Consider the following 23,804-nt stretch of genomic DNA (forward strand, 5'->3'; position numbering starts at 1 on the left):
AACAACGGCCATACGAGTCACGAGTACATCCAGCTGGCGTGATCATTGGGTTTCACTGCAGCTCAAGGACTCGGTCCCTGCAAGGCAATTTGGTGCTTTGTTTCTTGTAGCAATTGGAGAGTTCCGGGTTGCCGGGCCCTTGAGCAGCGTGATGGAGGTGTTTCAACGCTGCACACGACCGCGATCCGCAAGCACCCAAAGACTCATAGCAGAATGTGCTTAGGCGTGAGCCACTCCCTCAAGGTTGGGCTCACCAGCTTTTTTTTTTTAACGGGTGCGACCGGCGTGGATTTCATACACGATTGATGCACAGCGTTATGGGATGCTATCAAGCAAGAATGACGTGATTTTATATATATAGGGTGCTTCAAAAAATGTTAACTTGAGAATTTGCAACACTACCACGAGAAATGTGCCTCCGGGCTCTGGAGACCACCTGGAGAAGATTCCAGTTCATGTGTTAACAGTGATGTCGAACAAGTGGAGCCTCGTTGACTTTTTGAAGCTATAAACATACATTTATCATGTTAGTGTATCTTATCCGTTATTTTTCCATCAAAAACGATCGTCCCATGTAAGTTAACAAGTTTTTGAAGCACCCTGCACATAAAATTACAGTACAGTAGACTCCCGATTATCCGCCGTGCACTTTGATGTAAATGAATAAACCCGTGGATTTTCCATTAAGAACGTGGCTCCTCCACACCCACCACCGGCGGAAGGGGAGTTTCACAATGAGCGATTCACTTTTTCGCCACTCCACCGCTGCCCCTCCTGGCGAAGGTTGCCCGGCTTTGGTTGACAAGTTGGGGCAGTGTGCTCTGGGTTGTGCAGTAGACCTCGTGGACTCATTTCTTTTGTCTTGTTGTTGTTTGGGTGCTATTTACAAGAGGTTTTTGGGCTAGATCACGTAAATATAAATGTGTCGTTAAACTCGCCACCACCCGTCTTGGCCAATTAGTAAGGTTTGTCACGTCAACAAAACCTACCAATTTAGTTACAAATTAAGCACACCGGTGTGTTGGAGAGTTAATCCAAAACATCTACAATTCAAATACTAGCTCCGATTGGCCGAAATTGGCACCACCGCGTGCACATATAACGTAAACGCCTTACAGTTACGCCAACAATTGGTAACATTAAGTCAAAACCCATGGCAGATTAACCGCGCACCTGAGATTTTGACAAACATTAAAAACTCATGTATTTTCCCTTACGCTCACATTAGTAATCTAAAAACAGCTATGCATTGTTATTCTTGGAAATATTTATTTCCAAGTCACGGTGCTTAAACTGAACAAATATGTTGTGCCACTTAATTTGATATCCACGTGATCGCACCTACAGTACAGTAGTTGCAACATCTTTATAACAGTGGGCTAAGTTTGATTGATGTTGATTGGCTGTGGCTCTGCTGTCATCCACTTAGTGGGCCGAGTCTTCTGCTGGACGAGAAGAGAAAAGTGTTATGATCACTGAGCACGCGCATCATCGATCGGTCGACCGTTAGTATTCATTCTACATCGAAAGAGTAACAATCGAGTTTGTGCTTTATTTTAAAAATTAGTTATATTTTTGTATTATTCATGATTTTGTATTATCCGCAGCCGTCCTCCCCATCATTAGCGTGCATAATCGAGAGTCTACTGTCTTATTATTAGTATATCTGTGCGAGCCTCCAACCTTCACAGCACTGGATTACGAGGCCAGGTGCATAGCCACCACCGCCCGGTTACCTACACCGAATATATAAAATCCACGGGGAGCGTTTTACAATCTGCGCAAAATACGTACGCACATTGAACTTCTTTCACACCCGTACGTAGCCGACCGTGCTCAATCGATGGTGCTGGGGGTGTTAATCGGAGGTAGCTTTATATTCTTAGGTTTTTTCGGTAAAGTCACGTAGGTAAAACATCAAAATTTATGAAAATAAAATAAAAACAAAAATCACGACGTTTCGGAGGCAACACAAGTCTCCGTCATCAGGTGGGACCGTCACAGCCAGATTAGCTGCATCAGGAGGTAGCTTTGTATGAGGCAGTCGTTTTAAATGATATAGGCAGGCCAGTATCCAATAAGGACCTTGGGCAGCAGCTAACTCTTGTGGCCGCAGGTTTCGCGCGATGATGGTTTATGCTGCACAAAAAGATCAGCGAGCTGTCGTGGTTAATTTGTGGCAAGAACCTCACGCGTGTGACGTGTGACCTCATTGAATGGTACGTCATCTTAGGCAGGCTGTAGTGGTCGGTTTGAGTTGGGCCACGAGTCAACAGCTGGTGACCTGCTGGTTCTGCGGCAAATAACACCAGTTTAATGAATTTGAATACATCGACAGCAGCGGTTTTACAATCGGCGAAATTACGGTACCATTGTGTGCGAATCGCCCGTGTTAAATTATGTGACGGGCCAGTATCCAATAAGAACCTTGGGCAGCAGCTAACTCTTCTTGCATGGGCGAATGGGCGGATGCTCTCAGATGTCCTTTGTGGCTGATCTCTTTCTCTCTCTTGTGGGAGACTGCATCGCCGTTCAAATGCAGCAGGACAAATAATGAAATCGCTTGCCTTTGTCACCGCTGCACTCACCACCAGTTTGAAAGTTAACTCACAAACAATCAAATGCCACGTTGGTGTGAAGTACCCAAAGCAGAAGATCCCCACCTGGGGTTTTGATCTTCCACGAAGCCGCTCATGGTCCACCGCCTAAACCGCATCCATACAAAACATGGCAGTAGATGCAGATACCTGATGCACAAATGGAAAATTATAAACTCTCTAGTAGTAGTGGTGCGACTGTGGTCACCCAGAACAGAGGCCGTACACAACGTATAACGACGCAATGGCCCCATCCACAAATACGAGGGAGACATCACAGCGATGATGATACACTACTCCGCTTGCTGACGCGGTTGTCTGGGCTTGACCACATGAATGTGAAACTGTAGTCGTTGCTCTGCGGACGTCTAGAACGCTCTTCTGCGGCTGTCTGGAAGGCTCTTCCTTCCGAAATTAGGAATCCTTTAGGAGCTACGCACTTTTACATCATCCAGATTGACAAACTATAAAAAAAAAACTGCTTGTTTAGTTTCTTGTCCTTCGTCTGCCCCCCCCTGCCCCCCCGGCACTTCCAATTAGCACGGTTGGCTACGTAAGGCGGTGCAAAAGAAGTTCAACTTACACACATACAAACTACTATACACTACACTATACACTACAGACTACACGATTACATACTACTTTCCACTACACTACTATACGTTGTCCTCGTCATCGGCAGTCCCTCAGGGTTTGAATATGACGTCCATCAGGTTTAGTGTTGGCTCTTGAGGTGGCAGAGGAGTCCAATTCTGGAACCGCAGATCTTTGGCCATTCAGGGCACCACACAGTCCCGGAATGAAGTGGAATCCGCAGTGTGGGTTGGTTTCCTTTTCCTTTATTTTTTGGCAGCGATCCACTTCGGCATCGAGACCTTGGGTCTCGGATTCGGGCCGCGGCCTGGTGGATGCAGCGGCGCCACACTAGGCGGTCGGCAGCCTGTTCCTCCTAGTCTTGAAGGCTGATTTTTCCGTGCTTCAGGGAGGGTATCCTTGAACCGCTTCCTTTGTCGTCCCCTCCTCCGTTGATCATTTGAGAGTTGGGAGAAAAGGATCTGGCGAGGAAGGCGGTTCTCACGCATGCGGATGCAGTGGCCAGTCCATCGGAGTTGGTTTTTTAGAAGTGTCGCTTCACTGCTGGTGGTGTCAGCTTGGAGGAGGACACTCGCATCGGTGCAGTGATCTTTCCACTCGATCCCCTGGATTTGATGGAGCCAGCGCCGATGAAAGCCGCTCGAGCGTAGTGATGTGGTGCCGGTTGGCTGTCCACATTTCGCTGCAGTCGAGCAGTATTGGGATGACAACAGCGCACCGGTAAACTAGGAGCTTTGTTGTCCTGCAGAGATCTTTGTCATTGAAGGCGACGCTGGCGCACCAGACTCTGTGTTGGATCTCCTCGTTGACGATGGCCGTTTGGGAGAGATGAGGTAAGGGAAAAACACTCCACGTATTCAGGGGCCTCTCCATTGACATAGTCGGTGGGGTGTTTGGCTGGTTGGATGGCGGTTGGTGGAGGACCTTGGATTTGGTAATGTTCAGGGTTAAACAAAGTCTCCTATATGCAGAGTTGAATATATCGAGGGTCATCTGGATGTCTTGCGCAGAGTGAGCCACCGAGAATCTCTCTCCGATCACTAGCATGGACGATGACATAGTCCAGGAAGTGCCATTGCTGCAACCTGGGGTGTTTCCATGTAGTCTTTTGTTGGTCTTTCTGGCGAAAGACTTTGTTTCTTTTGATCCGGCCGTGTTGGGTACACTTGGTTAGGCAGAGGATGTCGTTGGCGTTGACTTTTCCACCCCGTCCATGCCAATGGTTCTGCTCTAGATGCTGTGGTCACATCCAACCTGGGTATTGAAGTCACCCAGGAGTATGACCTCGTCGCTCCTCGGGATGGTGGTGAGGGTGTCATCGAGATCGGAGTAGAACTACTCCTTGATGCTGTCATCAGTGTTGAGGGTTGGAGCATAGGCACTGATGACGGTTGTGGAGGCGGAGGGTCATCAGCCTTTCATTGACACCCTTGTGTGGGCAGTTCCAGGAGTGCATTGGCAATCTTATTTTTGACTGTGCAGCCAACCCCGTGGATCTGAGGTTCAATATCCATCTTCCCCTTCCAGGAGAAGGTTTAATACCCTCCTTTCCCTCCCCTCAGTTGCCCCTCTCCAGGAAATCGTGCGTCAATGAGAGCAGCGATGTCAATGTTGTGCTTCGCTAACTCTCTGGACACAATGGCCATTCCTCATTCAGGGCAATCACTCTTGATGTTGTCTGTGAGTGTTCTTACTTACCAGGTGTGCAAAATGTATCTTTCTTTTCGTTTGCTTAATGCCCGTTTAGTTTTTGTTCTGCAAAAACTATACGGTGATCACCCTGGGTGCGGTTTCCCAGCCAGGAAATGTGGAGTAGCCTATGTCAAGGTCACCTTTTCTAGCTCCTTTCCCCATGTGAGAGTGACCAGAGGGCATCCTAAAGAGTATTGCTCACCCGCCGATGTTACTGCCAAAGGACACCCCTATCCCAGTGGAGGGTTTCCAACGACCATATCACATCCACCGCATGCATGTAGAGTCTTGACCGAGGGCTTCCAGGTTCACGGCCCCGGCCCTACTTTCGGCAATCGTCCATCGCCGCAGGACTTTTCACGAACCTGATGAGAACCTGCGCGTGGATTTACGTGGGGACCCCGGTGCGCATGGGGTGGGGGGGGGGGATCCAAACAATCTTGACAGGTTAGTGGCTGGATCCAGTGGTGACAACTGGAGCCGCTTTGCCATTTTTCCCACTGCAGCCGTCGTTTGACCTTGCCGCCATGGATGACGCTACCAGGAGCACGAGGCTACCAGGAGCACGAGGCTCCTGACGGCTCTGCTCTTGGGATCATTGAAACAAGCAGACCTCTCCACCACAATACACTACTATACTACATTGAGAACTAATTTCTTTCGAACTGCTCGTTTGTTGTCGTTGCGTTTAGTTTTATGTTCTTCCACCACCTCCAATTAGTACGGCTGGCTACATACGTTATGGTGCACATGCACGCACGCGTACGTATGAAAGAAAAAGCGTGACATTTTCCCCTCCACCCAACTTCAGTCGACAGCCACGTAGCCTCCCCCCACCCTCTTCTTCTTCCCCTGCCGCCCCCTGCCACTGGAGTGGGTCGCCATGTGCCGCCTGAGCACCTTTGAGTGGGTGAAGCTTTTGCCACAGACGGCGCAGGCGTGCGGCCTCTCACCACTGTGGATGAGCACGTGGCTCTTGAGGTACGAGGGGTCGGCGTAGCACTTGGCGCACACGGGGCAGCGGTGGGGCCGCTCGCCCGTGTGTGTGAGCATGTGGCTCTTGAGGATGGACGACTGCGTGAAGCTGTTGCCGCACACGGGGCAGCGGTGGGGCCTCTCGCCCGTGTGCGTGCGCATGTGCACCCTCACCTTGGACGGGCAGATGAAGCGCTTGCCGCAGACGGCGCACGGGTGGGGCTTGTCGCCCGTGTGCGTGCGCATGTGGCTCTTGAGGTAGGAGGACTGCGTGAAGCCGTGGCCGCACACGGCGCAGCGGTGGGGCCGCTCGCCCGTGTGCGTGAGCATGTGACTCTTAAGGACGGACGACTGAGTGAAGCCGTTGCTGCACACGGGGCACACGTGGGGCCGCTCGCCCGTGTGAGTGCGCATGTGGATCCTGAGCTTCGAGGGACAGATGAACCCCTTGCCGCACAGGCGGCAGCCATTGGGCTTCTCGCCTGTGTGAGTCATCATGTGGATCTTGAGGTGGGGCGTCTGGGTGAAGGCCTTGCCGCATATGGGGCACACGTGGGGCTTCTCGCCCGTGTGCGTCATCACGTGAATCTTGAGGTGCGCTGCGCGGACGAAGCTCTTGCCGCACGCAGGGCAAACGTGCGAAGGCCCCGCACCAGATGCCCTCTCGCACGCCGGGCACCTGCGCCAGTGGTGGCTGTGGCCGGGCTTCTTGACGTGAGCCTCCCGGCGATCGTCCGGGCGCGAGGCGCCGCCTGCCGCATCCTCTCCGCAGTCACGGCACCGGAAGGACCGCGGGCGGGCGGTCATCGGTGCGGCCGTCGGAGCTTCCGGCCCCAACGGCCCTTCGTTCGCGATGACGGTCCGTGGAGGTTCGTCGTCGTCGTCGCCGCCGAGCGGGCGCTGCTCCGTTCGCAACGGGCGGAGGTCGCGACGCAGACTGTGGAAGCCGGGAGGCCGGAAGCCGAGCGCAGCACTGAGATTCTCCCCCCTGCTAAATGCGCCGGGGCGTCTTCTCACAGCTATCCCTGCAAGAGACAGAGGTTGGGGGGGGGGGGGAGGGGGATGCCGACATTGGTTGGGTCTTACGGTATGGACTGTAAGTAAAACTCGACAATTTTTTGTTATATATGACCAGGTAAAGGCCCCATTGATCAGCTCTTTTTTCAGAAGCAACAGCTCAACGAAGTGGCTGACATCATCATCATCATCATCACGTGGGAATTTGTAGCAGCCAAATATTCTGAACGTGTGTTTCTACAGACTCAGGAGACCCACCCAGACCCATAGAGACCCATACTCAGAGCCCTAGAGACCCCCAGAGATCCAGAAACTCGTGCAGAACCATAGAGACCCATACAGATTCACTCATCGAGACCCATACTAAAACTAAACTAATTATTACTAAGGAATGCCCCAAACTTAATTGTGCAACTTTTTTTTCCAGAAGTGACCTGGTCATCACAAATGATAGCTAATCGAAGTGCCTTGGTCACGTGGAAATTCATAGCAGGAGCCAAATACTCAAAATGTTTCTAAATGTAGAGGGAAAAAACTGGCGGAACCCAGAGAAAAATCAACGTCACCACGGGGAGACAGACACGGGCATACAGACATCCAAATATACAGCAGGCATCAGGGTCAAACCCACAACCTCCTGTATACCAGGCGAGGTAGTTAACATATCCTGGCCACTGTGGCGCCCAACTGCATAATTCACATCGACGCATCCAGGATCTCAATGCGTGATCCGAATACTCACACACATCAAAACGCAGTGTCGACAGGCAGACTGTGGAGACAATACAGATGTAGTGGTGGTGTTGACGCGCGCCCGCAGTGAGAGATCACGGGGCGGCGCGGGGTGCGTGGTTGTGCGCGCTGACACAAGGTGGGAAAGAAGATCGTGGGCAGCGCGCAGTGATTGGTCAACTGGGGTGGGTGCTCTCAGCGACGTCCGCATGAAGGACTATAAAGGGGGACGCGCGGGAGCACTCGGGGAGTTGTTAACCAGTCGAAGACCGAAGACGGAGTTCAAGGGGTAGGCCCTGAGACCCCTAGTCCTGCTGTCCTTGTCAGGACCGGGGCCCTGTGTGGCTCGGAGGCGAGACTGTGGGACCCGTAGTCTGACGTCCATGTGGGCCGAGACTGTGGGACCCAGAGTCGAGATGGACACCCCGGCTGGGTGTGTTCCGAGAGGCTACGGGGCGTAAGAGCCCGTGTGGGTGTAGCCGGGGTTACCCTGTGGGTTAAGGCTGGAGTTAGCCACCCGTGTAATATAAGTTGCTGTTAAATAAAGAGTGTGCTACCCGTAAGGTCGTCTCCCGCCAAGTTCCTAGATTACAACTGGCGTCAGAAGTAAACCTGTCTTCAAAAGGATGGATACTAGGAAGACTACCCGTACCCACGAGCGTGATCGGGAAGACGACGGCGTACCGGAGCCACAAACCTCGGAAGGCGAGGACGAGGAGTTGCCGCCAATGCAGCACTTCGCGGCTATGGCCGACGCTCCGCTCGCCTCCGACACCAGCCTTCAGGATGCACACTCCCGCCTGGCGGAGTTGCTGCTCGCCGCTGCTTCGATTTTGGCAGAAATCACCGTTGCAGCGGGCGCGAGGACGACTACGAGGTTGGAGGAAAGAGCGCGGCCGGAGGGATCCCGCCAGAATGCGCTTCGCGCCGAAAGTTTTGAATTTGGCGCCATTTCTGCAGGGTCCACCATCGGTTGGCGGGAAGCGTGGACACCACGTGGTCGGAGACCTCCACTCTGCACAGCCCGCGTCATCGGCGCGCGCCAGAGCTCTCCACCATGCGCCTGCCGACGGAGCCGACATTTTCATCAACCACAGCGGTGCGCGGGAAAAGCATTCTTCGGAGGACGACGACCAGGTCTTCCAGCAACGACTGCCCGCGCTGACGGCGTTCAAGGCGGATGGGGGCGATTGGGGGGCCTTCCAACGAAGGTTCCTCGCACATCAAGAAATGTCGGGGTGGTCCGACACCACTGCCCTACGCGCGCTGCCAGCGACGCTCGACGACGACGCGCTTGCGGCCTTCACATCCGCCCCAAGGTCGCCCCGCTCAACGCTCCAGGCCGCGCTACATCTAATGGCTAAGGTGTTCGGGCCGCCCTCCACCTGTCGCCACCAGTTCTACGAATGGCGCAAGATGGTGGGAGAAACTACGCTTGCCTATCGCACGGCGCTGCTCGCCCTGGAGGACGCCGCTTTTCCCCGCATGGACAAGGAGGGGAAGGACGCCATGGTGACGGAGCAGCTGCTGGCGTTGGCTCACGACCTGGGAGTCCCCATCAATACGGCGGACGAAATGGACATCTGCTCCTTGGGGATTGCTACAAGTATTCACGCACATGAGGTCCTCAAGCGCAAGCGGACGGTCGTCTGTGCGTCGGCGGGGATCGCGGCACCTGCCGCGACGGTCGCCGAGCCTCAGACTGCTACGGCTCGGAAGGAGACCTTCACCGTGTCGAGACCGGGGGAGTGGAGATCGGGAGGTCGTTCGCCCACACGTTCATCCCGCAAGCTGGAGCAACCGAAACCCACGACGTCCCTCGTCATGTGTTACAACTGCGGCCTTCGGGGTCACGTCGCGTCCGGGTGCCGGGCTCCGCGTCAGCGCGCCACGGGACCACGTCCGGACGACGACCAAGGCCCCAAGTCGTCCCAGCTAACCCCGGCAAGTCGCGGCACCCCACACGCTCGGTCCACATACACGGCACACTCGGGTCGCCGCTTCGCGGTGGGGGGACCGCGTATGGGTACCGGGGATTCGGTTCGGCGAGGGGAGTTCGTACACGGCCCGAAAGCAGTCGAATGGTCCGAATTGGCCCACAGGATAGTGGCTGCGTCGGCCGGGTCGTCCGTGGTAACGAGTTTTATTGACGGGGTTGAGGTCCGGGTGCTGGTGGACACGGGTGCGTCAGCCACTATCATTTTGGACCTTATTTATAACATCCTTCCCGTCCAATGTCGACCCCTTTTGCCGGTGGACGTACCATTTTACGCAGCGGACGGGGGATCTTTGGGAATCATCGGACAGATTCGGGCGACTATTTGTATTGGCGATATCAAATTGGCGGGTCCTATTTTTGTATCATCATCTCTGGCAGTTCCTTGTTTACTAGGTACGGACTTTCTCGCTAAAATGCCCATTAAAATTCTCATCGATCAGGCCTGCATTGAGCTTCCATCGGGACGGCGGGTTGCATTTTTGACGAGTCCTACAAAAATACGCACGGTTTGTGCGACGGTTCAGGCGCTGGCAACTCCGACTGTACGGGTGCCCCCGGGATCGCAAATGTTGGTACCCCTTCGATTGAGAAAACCCCTCGGGGTGGATGCGGGGGAACAGGGTGTTCTGTTTGGGCCGTCAAACAGAGCTGTTGGGGGCCTCGACTTAGCGGTAGCTCAGACCATGGTGCGGGCGGACAGTGAGCCGTTCGTTATGGTTCTGAATACGGGGTCGCGGCCAGCTGTAATTACACAGGGCACGGTGCTGGCTCACGCGGCGCCGCTACCCGTCGATGAACAGCTCGTTGCACACGCGGATTCTGGCCTCGATACGCATCCTCCATTTGAGGAGGGGATGGAGTGGTTGGACTCGTTGTGTGCTGGGTCTAGTAACTTGTCTAGTGTGCAGTTGGGAGCGTTGAGGGGCTTGCTACTCGAATTCGCTGACGTGTTTAGCAGACACAAGTACGATATTGGCTGCACGGACCTGTTGCGCCACCACATAGCGACGGGTGACGCGGCCCCTATTCGGCAGAATCCCTTCCGGCTCAGCCCAGCCGAGAAGGAGCATGTGCAGTCGGCTGTTAATGACATGTTGGCGGCCGACATCATTTCGCCCTCTTCCAGTCCGTGGGGTGCTCCCATCGTCCTTGTTAAAAAACAGGACGGCTCCTTGCGGTTCTGTGTGGATTTCCGCCACCTAAACAAAATCTGAATGGCCGACGCGTATCCACTCCCCAGGATGGATGAGTCGCTGGATGCCTTGGCGGGAGCACAGTTTTTTTCGACGCTTGACCTGCTTTCGGGATTTTGGCAATTGCCCCTCGATGATGAATCGAAACCAAAGACCGCTTTCCGGACACCGGGAGGCCTATTTGAATTCAATCGATTGCCCATGGGCTTACATTCCGCTCCCGCCACGTTCCAGAGGCTCATGGAATTGGTTTTGTCAGGACTCCAATGGGACACCTGTTTGATTTACCTCGATGATATCATCGTTTTCAGCCGGACTTTCGAGGAGCACCTCCAGCGACTGAGAGCGGTGTTCCTCAGGATGCGTTCCGCTAAATTAAAATTTAAACCGGCAAAATGTTACCTGCTTCGGGAATCGGTCAGGTACTTGGGGCATTACGTTGGCCATTCAGGGATCTCTACGGACCCTGCTAAGACGCACTGCGTCAGCTCATGGCCAACGCCAACCTCAGTCACTGAAGTCCGCAGCTTCATAGGATTCGCCTCCTACTACCGCCGTTTTGTCGAACATTTTGCCACCATAGCCAGGCCCCTACACGCTTTGACGGCTAAAGGAGTAAGGTTTCACTGGGGGCCGGAAGAGGAGGCTGCGTTCTGCTCCCTCCGAGACGCCTTGGTGCGGGCTCCCCCCTTGTGTTACCCCGATTTCACGCAACCGTTCCTGCTTGACACGGATGCCAGTAACACGGGTATTGGGGGAGTGCTCTCACAGGTGGTCGGGGGGGTCGAACGGGTGGTCGCCTACGGTAGCAGAGTTTTGTCACCTGCGGAACAACGCTACTGTGTAACACGTCGTGAATTGCTAGCGATCGTTTTTTTTATACAGCAATTCAGGCCGTATCTCTACGGCCGTCATTTTACTGTCCGTACGGACCACGCGGCTCTCCAATACGCTATGCGGGTGGCGCAACCCTCCGGCCAATTGTCCCGATGGCAGGAGGTCCTCCAAGACTACCAATTCACGACGATTTACCGTAAGGGATTGCGGCACTCGAATGCGGATGCCTTGTCGCGATTGCCACCTCGCTCGGAATGTGCATGTCTTCTGGGATCGGCGCGGTGTAAACCTCCTGTCGCCGTCCCCGCGGAAGTTTTGCTCGCCGCCACTGACGCTCCGGGGGTCGACGCGGCCGCCGCGCCCACGGGGAGGGACTCGTTACTAGCGTTGCCTCTTATCGAGTGGGGCCGTCTCCAAATGGCCGACAGCTCCCTACTCACGCTGCGTCGGAAGGCTGACGCTCCCGGGGGGGGGGGGGAGACGCGGGTCGGTTCCTGGGTGGTCAGACAGGGCCTCCTGATGAAGTGGGACAATATGTCTCGGCGTCATGCGCTCGTTGTGCCATTTGCTATGCGGGGTAAGGTCGTTCTGGCTGCTCACGAACGACTCATGCATTTGGGATTTCACAAAACGCTCGCCCTAATCCAACGGGACTATTATTGGCCGGGTATGGGCAAGGACGTGGCAAACATCCTTAAGGGATGTGTGGGGTGCGCCCAAAGGAAACCGCCACCAATAGCGGCAAATCCACCGCTACAATCCATTCAGGTTTCGCGCACGAACGAACTGGTTGCGCTCGACATCTTGGGGCCCTTTCCCGCTACACCTAGGTGTAATAAGTACCTGCTGGTTGGCGTAGAATACTTCACCCGATGGCCCATGGCATGGCCACTCGCCAACCAGTCGGCTGCGGCAGTGGCGGACGCCTTTGTCCAGGGCTATGTTTTGGACAAAGGCGCCCCCGAACGCTTGCTGACGGACCAAGGGAAGAATTTTTTGAGCGTTTTGTTGCGCGAGGTGTGCGACCTGTTGGGTACAAAGAAAGTGCGTACCTCCCCGTACCACCCGCAGACTGATGGAATGGTTGAACGTCTGAACAGGACCATTACTTCTATGCTGTGCCAACAGGTCTGCAACGATCAGGTTGATTGGGACTTACAGGTACCTGGGGTACTCGCGGCCTATCGTATGGCCCCTCATGCGGCGACGGGGTTTTCCCCATTTTTTCTCATGTATGGGCGGGAGGCCGATCCGGCCATGGATGTCCAACTGGGGATTTCCCAGCCACGTGCGAAATCTAAATTGGCCGACCACATCAAATTTAATATCGCCAAACTGGCTGAAGCGCGAGAAGCTGCGAGGTTGAATTCGAGGTCTCGCCAGATTGCTAACGAAAGATAGCACGAACGTAGGGTGCATACGCACGATTGGAAACCAGGCGATAAGGCCTGGCTGCACTGTCCACATGCACCGTTGGCTATGTCCCCTAAATTGTTGAGACCATGGAGGGGACCGGTGGAAATCGTGCGTGTTGCACGACCCCAGAGTATCCAGATGAAATGGGAAAAACGCCGTTGGTACGTACACCCCTTCCGGCTGAAACCCTTCGCGGCACCGCATGGCCTCCCTTTGTGCCGTAACGACCGAGCGTGTGATGTGGCCGTCGACTCGGGGAGGGATGTGTCGCAGGCTGATCCTCACGTGTCTCTACCTGACCCACTCCCAGGTGTCTCGGACCTGACGGCTGTTGACCGTCGGGAACCGGAACCCCGCGGCACGCGCGGATCTCCCATGCCTGCCCCGTGCCTTCCTGGACTGCTGGCACCACCGGTCGGTCAACTGCGTCTGGTGCCGTACGACGGACCGGCCAGACGGACTCGTGCTAAGACACAACACTTTTCATGAAAAAAAAAACGAAAGAGAAGAAAAAAATAAAAACCCGAGCTCGCCGCCGCGTCCCCCTTCTGCCCGGTGTAATGTTCCGTTCAAGGGGCGCTCGGAAATGAAGGGACGCTGCACGAGTCATTTTTTTGCATACACTTTATTGTTGTCGCTCGCCGCGTTGTACATATTGTTCTTGTTGTTGTTGTTGCTTGTGTTACGGGGCACACACGGGGGGGGGGGGTAATAAAAGTTTTTTTGTAGCAGCTGGGTCGACTGCGAGCTATGTGGTAGGGGGTGATGTAGTGGTGGTGTTGACGCGCGCCCGCAGAGAGAGATCACGGGGCGGCGCGGGGTGCGTGGTTGTGCGCGCTGACACAAGGTGGGAAAGAGGATCGTGGGCAGCGCGCAGTGATTGGTCAACTGGGGTGGGTGCTCTCAGCGACGTCCGCATGAAGGACTATAAAGGGGGACGCGCGGGAGCACTCGGGGAGTTGTTAACCAGTCGAAGACCGAAGACGGAGTTCAAGGGGTAGGCCCTGAGACCCCTAGTCCCGCTGTCCTTGTCAGGACCGGGGCCCTGTGTGGCTCGGAGGCGAGACTGTGGGACCCGTAGTCTGACGTCCATGTGGGCCGAGACTGTGGGACCCAGAGTCGAGACGGACACCCCGGCTGGGTGTGTTCCGAGAGGCTACGGGGCGTAAGAGCCCGTGTGGGTGTAGCCGGGGTTACCCTGTGGGTTAAGGCTGGAGTTAGCCACCCGTGTAATATAAGTTGGTGTTAAATAAAGAGTGTGCTACCCGTAAGGTCGTCTCCCGCCAAGTTCCTACATTACACAGAGACTAGAGGGATAGACACTAGACAGAGCAGGGCTGGTGGCTCCCTCCCTCCCTTCCTCTCCATCTCCCTTCCTCCCTCCCTCCCGCCCCTCCCTCCCTCCTCCGTGTCCTTCCTCCGTGTCCCTCCCCCCCTCCCTCCCCTTCCCCCCAACCTCACCTTTATCATCATTGTCGTCCTCCTCCACCTCCACCTCGATCTCCGCCACATCCACCGAAGCCGCCGGTCGTTCTGCCCACCGCCGCGAGCCCCACAGCTCTGCGGGCTTCACGCTGGGACCTCCTCCTGCTCCTCCTTCATTATCAGAGCCGATGGCCGCCATGCGACGACTGAGAACCACCTCCCATCCGGCGCCGGCGTGCGTGTCCACCTTTACGATGCGAAGATCGTGGCGTCGTGGGACGACGTGCAGTTCCTCGCTCTTGATCGCGCCTCCTCCCTTTCCACCTCCCCCCGCTCTTCCTCCTCCGTCGTCGTAGGAGCCGGTTTGATCGTCGACAATTTCGTCCTTTCGCTCCGCTTTGACGTCCTCCTCTTTGATGCGAACGTCGAAGGTCCCTCGAGCTGCGACGGGGGTAGGAGGGGGGGAGGAGAGATGATGGAGATGACCATGGAGATGACGACGCCGGTCTCATCGAGGAGAGGAAAAATCACCGCCGTCGTCATCGAGCGCACAAACTCCTCCCCCCCCCCCAGGGGGGGGGGGGAGGAGTTTGTCGTCGAACAAAGATGGTCACCGCACCGCGCGGCGCTTTCCGATGCACTTCTTCTGCGGTCGTCGATATTCGGAAGCCACAAACTCATTTCTTTAGAACTGCTTCTTGGTGTTGTCTTTTGTCCTAACCCCCACCCCCGCCCCCCCCCCCATGACACCTCCGATTAGCATGGATGGCTACACATGGTGGTATGAAAGAGAAGTTCACACGTACGGACATACATGATGACGATGATTATACATGTACGTTTGAGCACAACACAAACATACTTAACAAACATGGGGAACTGATGCTGCTCATGAAGAATGACGATCAGAGATACAGGCAGCAGCAGGAGCGGCAGTAGCATCGTTACGTTTAATATTTCCGCAAAAAACCTTGCCTGAAAATGTTGACGTTGAAAGTCAAACCTTCCCCTCTTGAATCACAACTTCCAGTCTTTCAACCCTTTCCCGTTCCGATAACGTATGTGTAAGTCATCAAAACAAAATGGAAGAAAAGGTAAAACAAAATAACATTCATCGGAACCGAGGCTCACCCCCACAAGGCGCAGGATGGTTGTGTGTGCTGCAGTGTGGCATCTGTGGCGCGGTACAGTTTGTGGCATGGTACAGTTTGTGGCGCGGTACAGTTTGTGGCACGGTACAATTTGTGGAGCGGTACAGTTTGTGGCACGGTACAGTTTGTGGCGCGGTACAGTTTGTGGTACGGTACAGTTTGTGGAGCGGTACAGTTTGTGGAGCGGTACAGTTTGTGGAGCGGTACAGTTTGTGGCGCGGTACAGTTTGTGGAGCGGTACAGTTTGTGGAGCGCTACAGTTTGTGGAGCGCTACAGTTTGTGGAGCGGTACAGTTTGTGGCGCGGTACAGTTTGTGGAGCGGTACAGTTTGTGGAGTGGTACAGTTTGTGGAGCGGTACAGTTTGTGGCGCGGTACAGTTTGTCGAGCGGTACAGTTTGTTGAGCGGTACAGTTTGTGGCGCGGTACAGTCTGTGGCGCGGTACAGTCTGTGAAGCGGTACAGTTTTTGGTGCGGTACAGTCTGTGGCACGGTAGAGTTTGTGGCGCCAGCTACCATAGAGAGTGGCGATGGTCATGCCGCTACAGTTCTCTGTGGTGAGTAACGACCTCTTTATGAAACACAATGGCGCTGCTGCCACTACTATGCCTCACTGCAATAAAATTAATGTTGAGCCGCTCCCACATTCCGAGATTCAGCCGCGAACCAGACACCACCCACCCTGCAACTTGTAGACATCCTGGGCATGCTAAAAGGGGCTAAGAAGCCTGCTGTCAAATCACCCAGGATCAGAATCAAAATGGTTTTTATACTGTAGTAATCCGATGAGCAACAACAACCGCCTATTCGCCACTAAGTGGCGGTGACGTAACCACAGCACTTGTGCCAGGCTATGTGCACGTTAAGGCCACGTGAAGTCTTGAATGCCCGCTGGCAGGAGGATACGGGACAGACCCAGGTGCCATGAGTTGACAGATGACTGGCCGATGCACCACCTGTGCCCTCTAGTGTGCCAACTTGCTGTGTTTAAGCCACCCGGCGCTGCGTTCATTGTTGTGAGCGTCGCTTCTCTGCCCTCCGTTGTTAATGGAGAGCCACTACCTCCAACTGCCCAGTATCATCCTTCACGAGCCTCCTCCGCAGAGGCCGATCTTGATACTGCAGGTAACAGTCATTGGCAGGTCCAATCAGCTCTACATCCTCTCGTGCCACATCATTCCACCAATGGGACTGTGCCCAGATCTTTCAAGGATTCGTGAGCTCCTCACACAATGCAGCCTGGTTAAACCCAAGACTGATCATAGGCAGGACAGCCAGCATATCTCTAACTGGCATATATGTTCCATTAAGGGGGTCCACGTTTCACAAACATAGAGAAGGGAGGGATTGACCGTGGTCGAGAAGACTTGAAGCTTTGCGTGGAGCTACACCGTGTTACGCAGCCGATGAAAAGACAATGCCGCTCGACGAATTCGGAGTGAGACTTCTGATGTCAAACCGGTGCTGGTCATAAGCACACCACCCTGATACAGAAACTTTTCTACTCTCTCCACAACTCCCCCACTAATAGGGGTTGAGGGGATGGAGTGCTCAATGATACAAAATACCCAGGCAGGTGCTTAGTTTTTGTGGGGCTGATGGTAAGGCCCCACCTCTTGATGGCACGCTCCAGATTCAGCAGCAGCGTCTCCAACTCCTTCTCTGAGTGAGCAGCAATCTCCAGATCATCAGCATACATAAAATGGTTGATCAATAGGGAGCCATCCCTTGACTGCACCCAAGCATCGATCAACCTTCCATTGTATCTGTACCAGATGGAGATTCCTACTGGTACAGCCATGGAAAACTTCTTGAACTACATGGTCAAAAAATATGTTAAATAATGTAGGAGCCAGAGGTCAATAAAGCAAAGATGTAGGTCTTTTTGGAATTCCCTACAGTTCTGCTGTAGCAGATGGACAGACAATACGGCATCCGTGCATGACCGCCCTGGTCTAAAACCACATTGGGGCTCCGCAAGCCTCTCCTCTGCATCCTTGGCAAGGCGATGTTGAATAATCCTTGCCAGGATCTTTCCCGGCACAATGAGGAGGGAGATGCCCCTGTAGTTGTTCCAGTCTGTGTGGTCCCCCTTCTTCTTCAAGAGGGGGACCACCAGGGCATCCTTCCAATCCTGCGGAACCCGTCCAGTGATCCATACAGTCATTATGTCATATAGGGCAGTCTACACACAAACTCCACCCTCCCTCATCAGATCGATTGGGGGATCATCTCTGCCCGGCACTTTTCCTGGTCGCAGACTCTGGATCAACTTCCATACTTCCTCAACAGATGGTACCTCAGCCAGCCACTCACAGGTGGTGACTACTTCCAATATTTGAGGGACAGCAGCCTCAGCAGGGTCATCCCCCTTTTGCCCCATGATGTTTTCTGGGCTGAGGGATTTCTGCTCCCCCAAGATCTCACATAAATGTTCAGCAAACCTGCAAACCTGTTCCAGCGGGTCAGAGATAAGATCACGTTTCTGTGTGGCACTGCAAATTACATTTTTGATGAGATTAAAGAGTGATATGTGATCATGGGCATTTGAGGCAAATTCCATCTCCTTAGCAACTCGCAACCACCACTCATCCTGGCAGTGCCGCACGGCTCTCCGAACCTCTGAGCGAAGGCTGCGGTACGCCTCCTCATTCACCAACGTGGGATGCTGTAGATCGTGGGAGTGGACCTGTCGCTTGTTCTCCTCCATCAGCCAGGGAAAGTCTGGGCTGCATTCCCAAAGCAGCCATTGCAGTTGCATGAGCCACAGTCCTAACCCTCGCTCATTCCCTTGTCATCAGGAGGAAGGGGGTGGAACGATGCCAACCCCAGCTGCAAGCGATGATGAAATTCTTGCAACTTTCATCAGCTCGCTGAGACCATGCCACTGTGGGTTTGAATGGGGTCCTTGATGTACACCCACCACCAGAGTGGAAGAATAGCAGGTGCATCTTACAGATGACAAGCCGATGGTCAGAGGGCAAATCAGGTCCACGGTAGGTCCTGGTGTCAAGGACATGGGCCCCCATCCGCTGTTCCGTCACTAGCAGCAGATGTTCGTGCTTGGACCCGGCATGCATCCATGATGTTGTGTGGATGCGTCAATGATGGAACAGCGTGTTGGTAATTAGAAGCAGATGGGCTGCAGAAAAATCTGGCAGCCTCCTACCGTTGTTATTGAGCTGATCTGGATATTTTTCACAGACGTCCAGTAGGGGTACGCGGGTCAGAAAGTTACAGCAACAAATTATATTAAAAACACGATAGGAGTGCAGGGTATAGGGAAGGTAAGCAGGAAAAGTCCACCGAGGTATTAGCGTATTTTTCAGAAGCAACCTGACCACAAATGATAGCTCAAAGAAGTGGGCTTATCGCCATCACGTTTAAATTCATGGCAGCAGCCAAAAACTCTAAACGCGTGACGTTCATTCTAAATGTGGAGGGAAAACCGTAGGACCCAAAGAAAAATCCACGTGACCACGGGGCGAGAGAGACGCGCAAACTGTGGGTCTCTGGTTCTATAGAAGTATGGGTCTATGGTTCTATATGGTTCTATATGAGTATGGGTCTCTCTGGATCTATAGGAGTATGGGTCTCTAATGAGTGTAGAATCAACGTGCTGCTATACATTTCCACACGATGATGATGATGATATCAGCCCACTTTGTTGGGCTATCACTTGTGATGGCCAGGTCACTTCTGACGAAGAGCTACACAGCTCAGTGGGGCCTTACCTGGTCACGTAAACATCGTTAATAGTTTAAGAGTTTAGTTTATGATGGCCAGGCTGCTTCTGATGAAGAACTACACAACTAAGTGAGGCCTTACCTGGTAAAAAAAAATGAAAATAAAGATTTAGCTTAGAGTCACCTGCGATGCCACAGACCCATGACATCCCCACAGCGGCAGTCTCTGGCGAACCGGCGGCATCGCGACCCCAGGCGTGGTCAAGGCAGCCGCCTGTCCCTTGCCTGGGCCATGGCCCGGAACGATGGCGACGGGACGAGCAAGGGGACGAGGGTGAGGGCACGACCGGAACCGGAACGCCACCATAGCCTTGCGCGCACGCACACACACACGCACGCACGCACACAATTAAAGGGGGTCCCCCTCCCTATCTAGCTCAAACAGTCTGTTGGGGCAAGTGCTGTTACTATTACTTACTGTTTTAGTAAGTAATACTAACTCATAGAGACCCGTACTTGTAAAGAACCATAGAGATCTACTCATATAGAACCAGAGACCCATGCTCATACCGAACCATCGACACCCATATTCATGCAGACCCATAGAGACCCATACTCATATAGAAACATAGAGAACTACAGACCCATTCTCATCGAGACCCACAGAGATTCAGAGACTTATATACAACCATAAAAGACCCACAAAGACTCATTCTCAGAGTCCCACAGAGATCCAGAGACTTAAGCACTCACTCTTGTCGTCGTCGTCCTCCTCCTGTCTCTCCACCTTCACCTGCACGCACGTCTCACTCCAGCGCCTCTCGACATCTCCTCCGCTCACCGACGGCTCCGTTGGACGAACGGCGGCCACCTCCTCCTCCACCTCCTCTTTCTGCTCCTGCTCAACATCACCTGCGCGGAGTGAAATTCAGCACAGCAGAGAGAGACTCAGGCTGCTGCTGCGGATGATGATCTCTCTCGCTGTAGACCAAATCAAGCCTCCAGTAAACCACGTGGCTTCTGTGTACGCAGTGTTAAGTCTATGGCGCAGTGTTGAGTTTGTGGGCAGTGTTGAGTCTGGGGGCAGTGCTAAGTCAATGGCAGTGCTGAGTCTATGGCAGTGTTGAGTCTATGGCAGTGCTGAGTCTATGGTGGCAGTGCTGAGTCTATGGTGGCAGTGCTGAGTCTATGGTGGCAGTGCTGAGTCTATGGGTAGCAGTGCTGAGTCTATGGCAGTGCTGAGTCTATGGCAGTGCTGAGTCTATGGGCAGTGCTGAGTCTATGGCAGTGTTGAGTCTATGGCAGTGCTGAGTCTATGGAGTCCTCACCCCCAGCAGCGTCTCCGCTCCGTGTGTCCCCTCTGTGCGACATCTCACGGCCCTCGCGGTCTCCTGCAGCTCCGCGCCACCGGACGGCGATGGCGATGGAGACTCTTCCTACTCCTCCTCTTCACACGATGATGGTGGTCGAGCAGCTTCCTTGTTCACCTCGGCTCCCGTGAACTCAAGACGCCGGCCATCGTGGTCGCCGTCGACTGGATAGAGATCTTTTGGAGAAAAAAAAGTTTCAAAAAAGTTAATTCTAAAAAAGTTAAAAAAAGAAAAGTAAACACAAGTCTAAAGAAAGTAAAATAAGAAAAAAGTCTATTTTTAAAAAAGAAAGTTTAAAAAGGTTAAAAAGGTAAAAAGAAAGTCAAAAAAATGTGAACAAAAAGTCAAAATAAAGTTGTGCAGATTCATCAATGTGGAGACCGCTGCTTCCCAGCTCCTTCTCTCTCCCCGCTCATGGCCTTATTTCGATTCAAAACCGTTGATTTATTTTTGTCCCACCAGCAGTGAGCCCCCCACCCCCGGCTGAGCTGCGTAGTCACTCTTTGTTCTTCGGAAAGCGAACTCCGGCCATCGCTCGTAACGATAGCCCGATGAAGTGGGCTTCATCGTCGTCATCGTAACCATGTTTATGTGACCAGGTAAGGCCCTACTGAGAGTGTAGATCTTCAGAAGTGACCTGGCCATCACAAACTAAACTCTTCAACTATTAACTACTAGCTTTTTTTGCCTGTCCAAGGACGGGTGTATATTGCAGTAAATCTGAAATATTCAATAGAAAAATTGTTCAGCTCATGATTATTAATGAGGGGGGGGGGGTTTGCCCCATGTGGAGTGACGTCACACGCTAATGGTTATTGTGGAGGGGTGCATGTGGAGTGACGTCACCCGCTCATGATTATTAATGAGGGGAATGGTGCGGCATGTGGAGTGCGCGACCTCCTTGTGCGTTAATGTAAAATTCCACGCAGGCATAAATATTAATAAAGGGGGGGGGGCCTCTTTTGCAGTGACATCACGCACGGATGTAGCACTGTGCTGCGTATAAAAATTTTCTGTAAAGAAATGTCGTCATATTTGAAGCGACTTTGCGTAATAAATAATTTGATTAATCTCGACCTTCCTCTGCGTTAGTGTAAAAATCCACCCAATCATGAATATTAATGAAGGGGGGTGGACCTCATGTGGAGTGACGTCACGCGGGGGGGGGGGCTCATGTGGAGTGACGTCACGCGGGGGACACACATTCTTGGCTCATTATATTAACTATGTTAACGTGACCAGGTAAGGCCCCTCTGAGCTGTGTAGCTCTTCGTCAGATGTGGTCTGGCCATCACAAACGAATCTCTTCAACTATTAACTATATTCTTTGGTTCTTTCGGTAAAGTCACGTAGGTATAAAATAAAATAAATTAAATAAATTTTCTACCTACGTGACTTTACCGAAAGAACCAAAGAGTATGGATCCCTACAGTCACGAAAACTTCAAATCTCGATTGAACTATTAACGATGTTTATGTGACCAGGTAAGGCCCCACTGAGAGTGTAGATCTTTTTAGAAGTGACCTGGCCATCACAAGTGATAGCCCAACGAAGTGGGCTGTCATCATCATCATGTGGAAATATATAGGACCCACATTGATGCTACACTCATTAGAGACCATTACTCATGTAGAACCAGATAGACCCATACTCATATAGAACCATAGACCCATACTCATATATCATCATCGTGTGGAAATGGATAGCTGCCAATTTAATGCAACACTCATTAGAGACCCATACTCATAAAGACCCATAGAAACCCATACAGAACTATTGAGACTCATACTCATAGAACCATAGATACCCACTCATATAGACCCATTAGAAACCCACTCATATAGGACCATAGAGACCATAGTCATATAAAGCTATAGAGAGCCATACTCATATTAGAAGCGTAGAGACCCAAAATAACCCATACCTATCGATACCTATATTAAAACGAAACTATTTTTTATTTCACCAGGTAATACCCACAGAGCTATGCTGTTATTGTTTTCAAAAGCGACCCTGACCACCACAAATGTCAGCCCAACAAAGTGGACTGATATCATCGTCGTGTGGAAATTTATAGCAGCAGCAGCCAAATAACTCTCTAAATGTGGAGGGGAAAATCCAGAGGATCCGGAGAAAAATCCACGCGACCATGGGGAGAGACGCAGACTCCAAACATACAGCAGGCTTCAGGTTCGGGATCGAATCCACGACCTCCTGCATACTAGGAGAGGTAGTTAACATCTCCCAGCCACAAAAAAATCAGCAGACTCCCTGCTGGATCTCCTCACTGTTTCGAAGAACAAATGTGACCCAAGGTCTTCGCTCATGTACCAGCATCACATTCCTTCATGTCATACAAATACAGGAGGAAGGGCCTTTGCTATTGATGCCCCCAGGATCTGGAATGCTATCGCCAATAAATTGCAACTTGGATCATTACCTTTGAGATCTTCACTCAAAACTGCTCTAGAGGAGCTGTACACCCCTAGCTGCCACTGCTATTCAGAGTGGCCTGAAATCAAAAGTATCACTCCGAATGACCGCTACAAAGTATGATCTTGAGTTTGTATTATCGTGTGCTGATCTTTAAAGGTGCATTGAACATTTTTTATACTCCTACTGATACTCCTGGGGTTATGGAGTGACTCATGCTGCCAGCTATGGCTGCAAAATTTTATCGTACATGTTATGTATATCGTTTATTGTTAAATTTTTACATTGCTTTTACAGATAGTCCCCGAGTTATGATGGTCCGACCTACGATATTTCGATCTTTCGATGGCGATACGACAAAATTGTTAAATATTTTAAATTTTGCGCGGCAGGCAAACGCAGCAGCGTACGAGGTACGATACTGCACGTTGGGACGCTGCCAGGATGTACGCATCTCCCGCCTTTCTATTAAATTGCAGCTCATGTAGGTCGGCTAAGAATTTACCTTATTTTTTTACTTTACATTTTACTGTGCAATACAGTATTGTAATTAATAAATACATACAGTATATAGTTTATACAGTACGGTACTGTAAATTGCTCTGTTTTGCTAAATTATTATCATTCTTTAAGACTCCTGGGTAGGCTAGGCCATCTTCGACTTACGATGGGGTCGTCGTAACGCATC

The 23,804-nt window shown here is 52.5% G+C and overlaps 1 protein-coding gene across 9 annotated transcripts in view; it reads right to left on the reverse strand.

Annotated features, from left to right (window-relative positions):
- Positions 1-218: 218 nt before the first annotated feature.
- The window catches only part of LOC144737649 (uncharacterized), a 31,666-nt gene continuing 8,080 nt past the window's right edge, over positions 219-23,804 (reverse strand). For 2 of the 9 annotated variants that reach the window (XM_078620421.1, XM_078620420.1), the window contains exons 2-7: positions 20,642-20,859; positions 20,067-20,225; positions 19,498-19,683; positions 14,514-14,918; positions 6,033-6,883; positions 219-2,705 (exon numbers count right to left, since the gene is read on the reverse strand). In XM_078620421.1, coding sequence (XP_078476547.1) covers positions 2,019-2,705; positions 6,033-6,883; positions 14,514-14,918; positions 19,498-19,683; positions 20,067-20,225; positions 20,642-20,684 — 2,331 coding nt within the window. In that variant the 5' untranslated portion in view covers positions 20,685-20,859 and the 3' untranslated portion in view covers positions 219-2,018. Of the gene's footprint in view, positions 6,884-14,513; positions 14,919-19,497; positions 19,684-20,066; positions 20,226-20,641; positions 20,860-23,804 lie in introns of all 9 variants that reach the window. The other 7 variants (XM_078620426.1, XM_078620428.1, XM_078620427.1 and 4 more) reach the window with 7 other exon arrangements.

This window comes from Lampetra planeri, chromosome 72, assembly GCF_965212315.1.
Source record: "Lampetra planeri chromosome 72, kcLamPlan1.2.h2, whole genome shotgun sequence".
Lineage (NCBI taxonomy): Eukaryota > Metazoa > Chordata > Hyperoartia > Petromyzontiformes > Petromyzontidae > Lampetra > Lampetra planeri.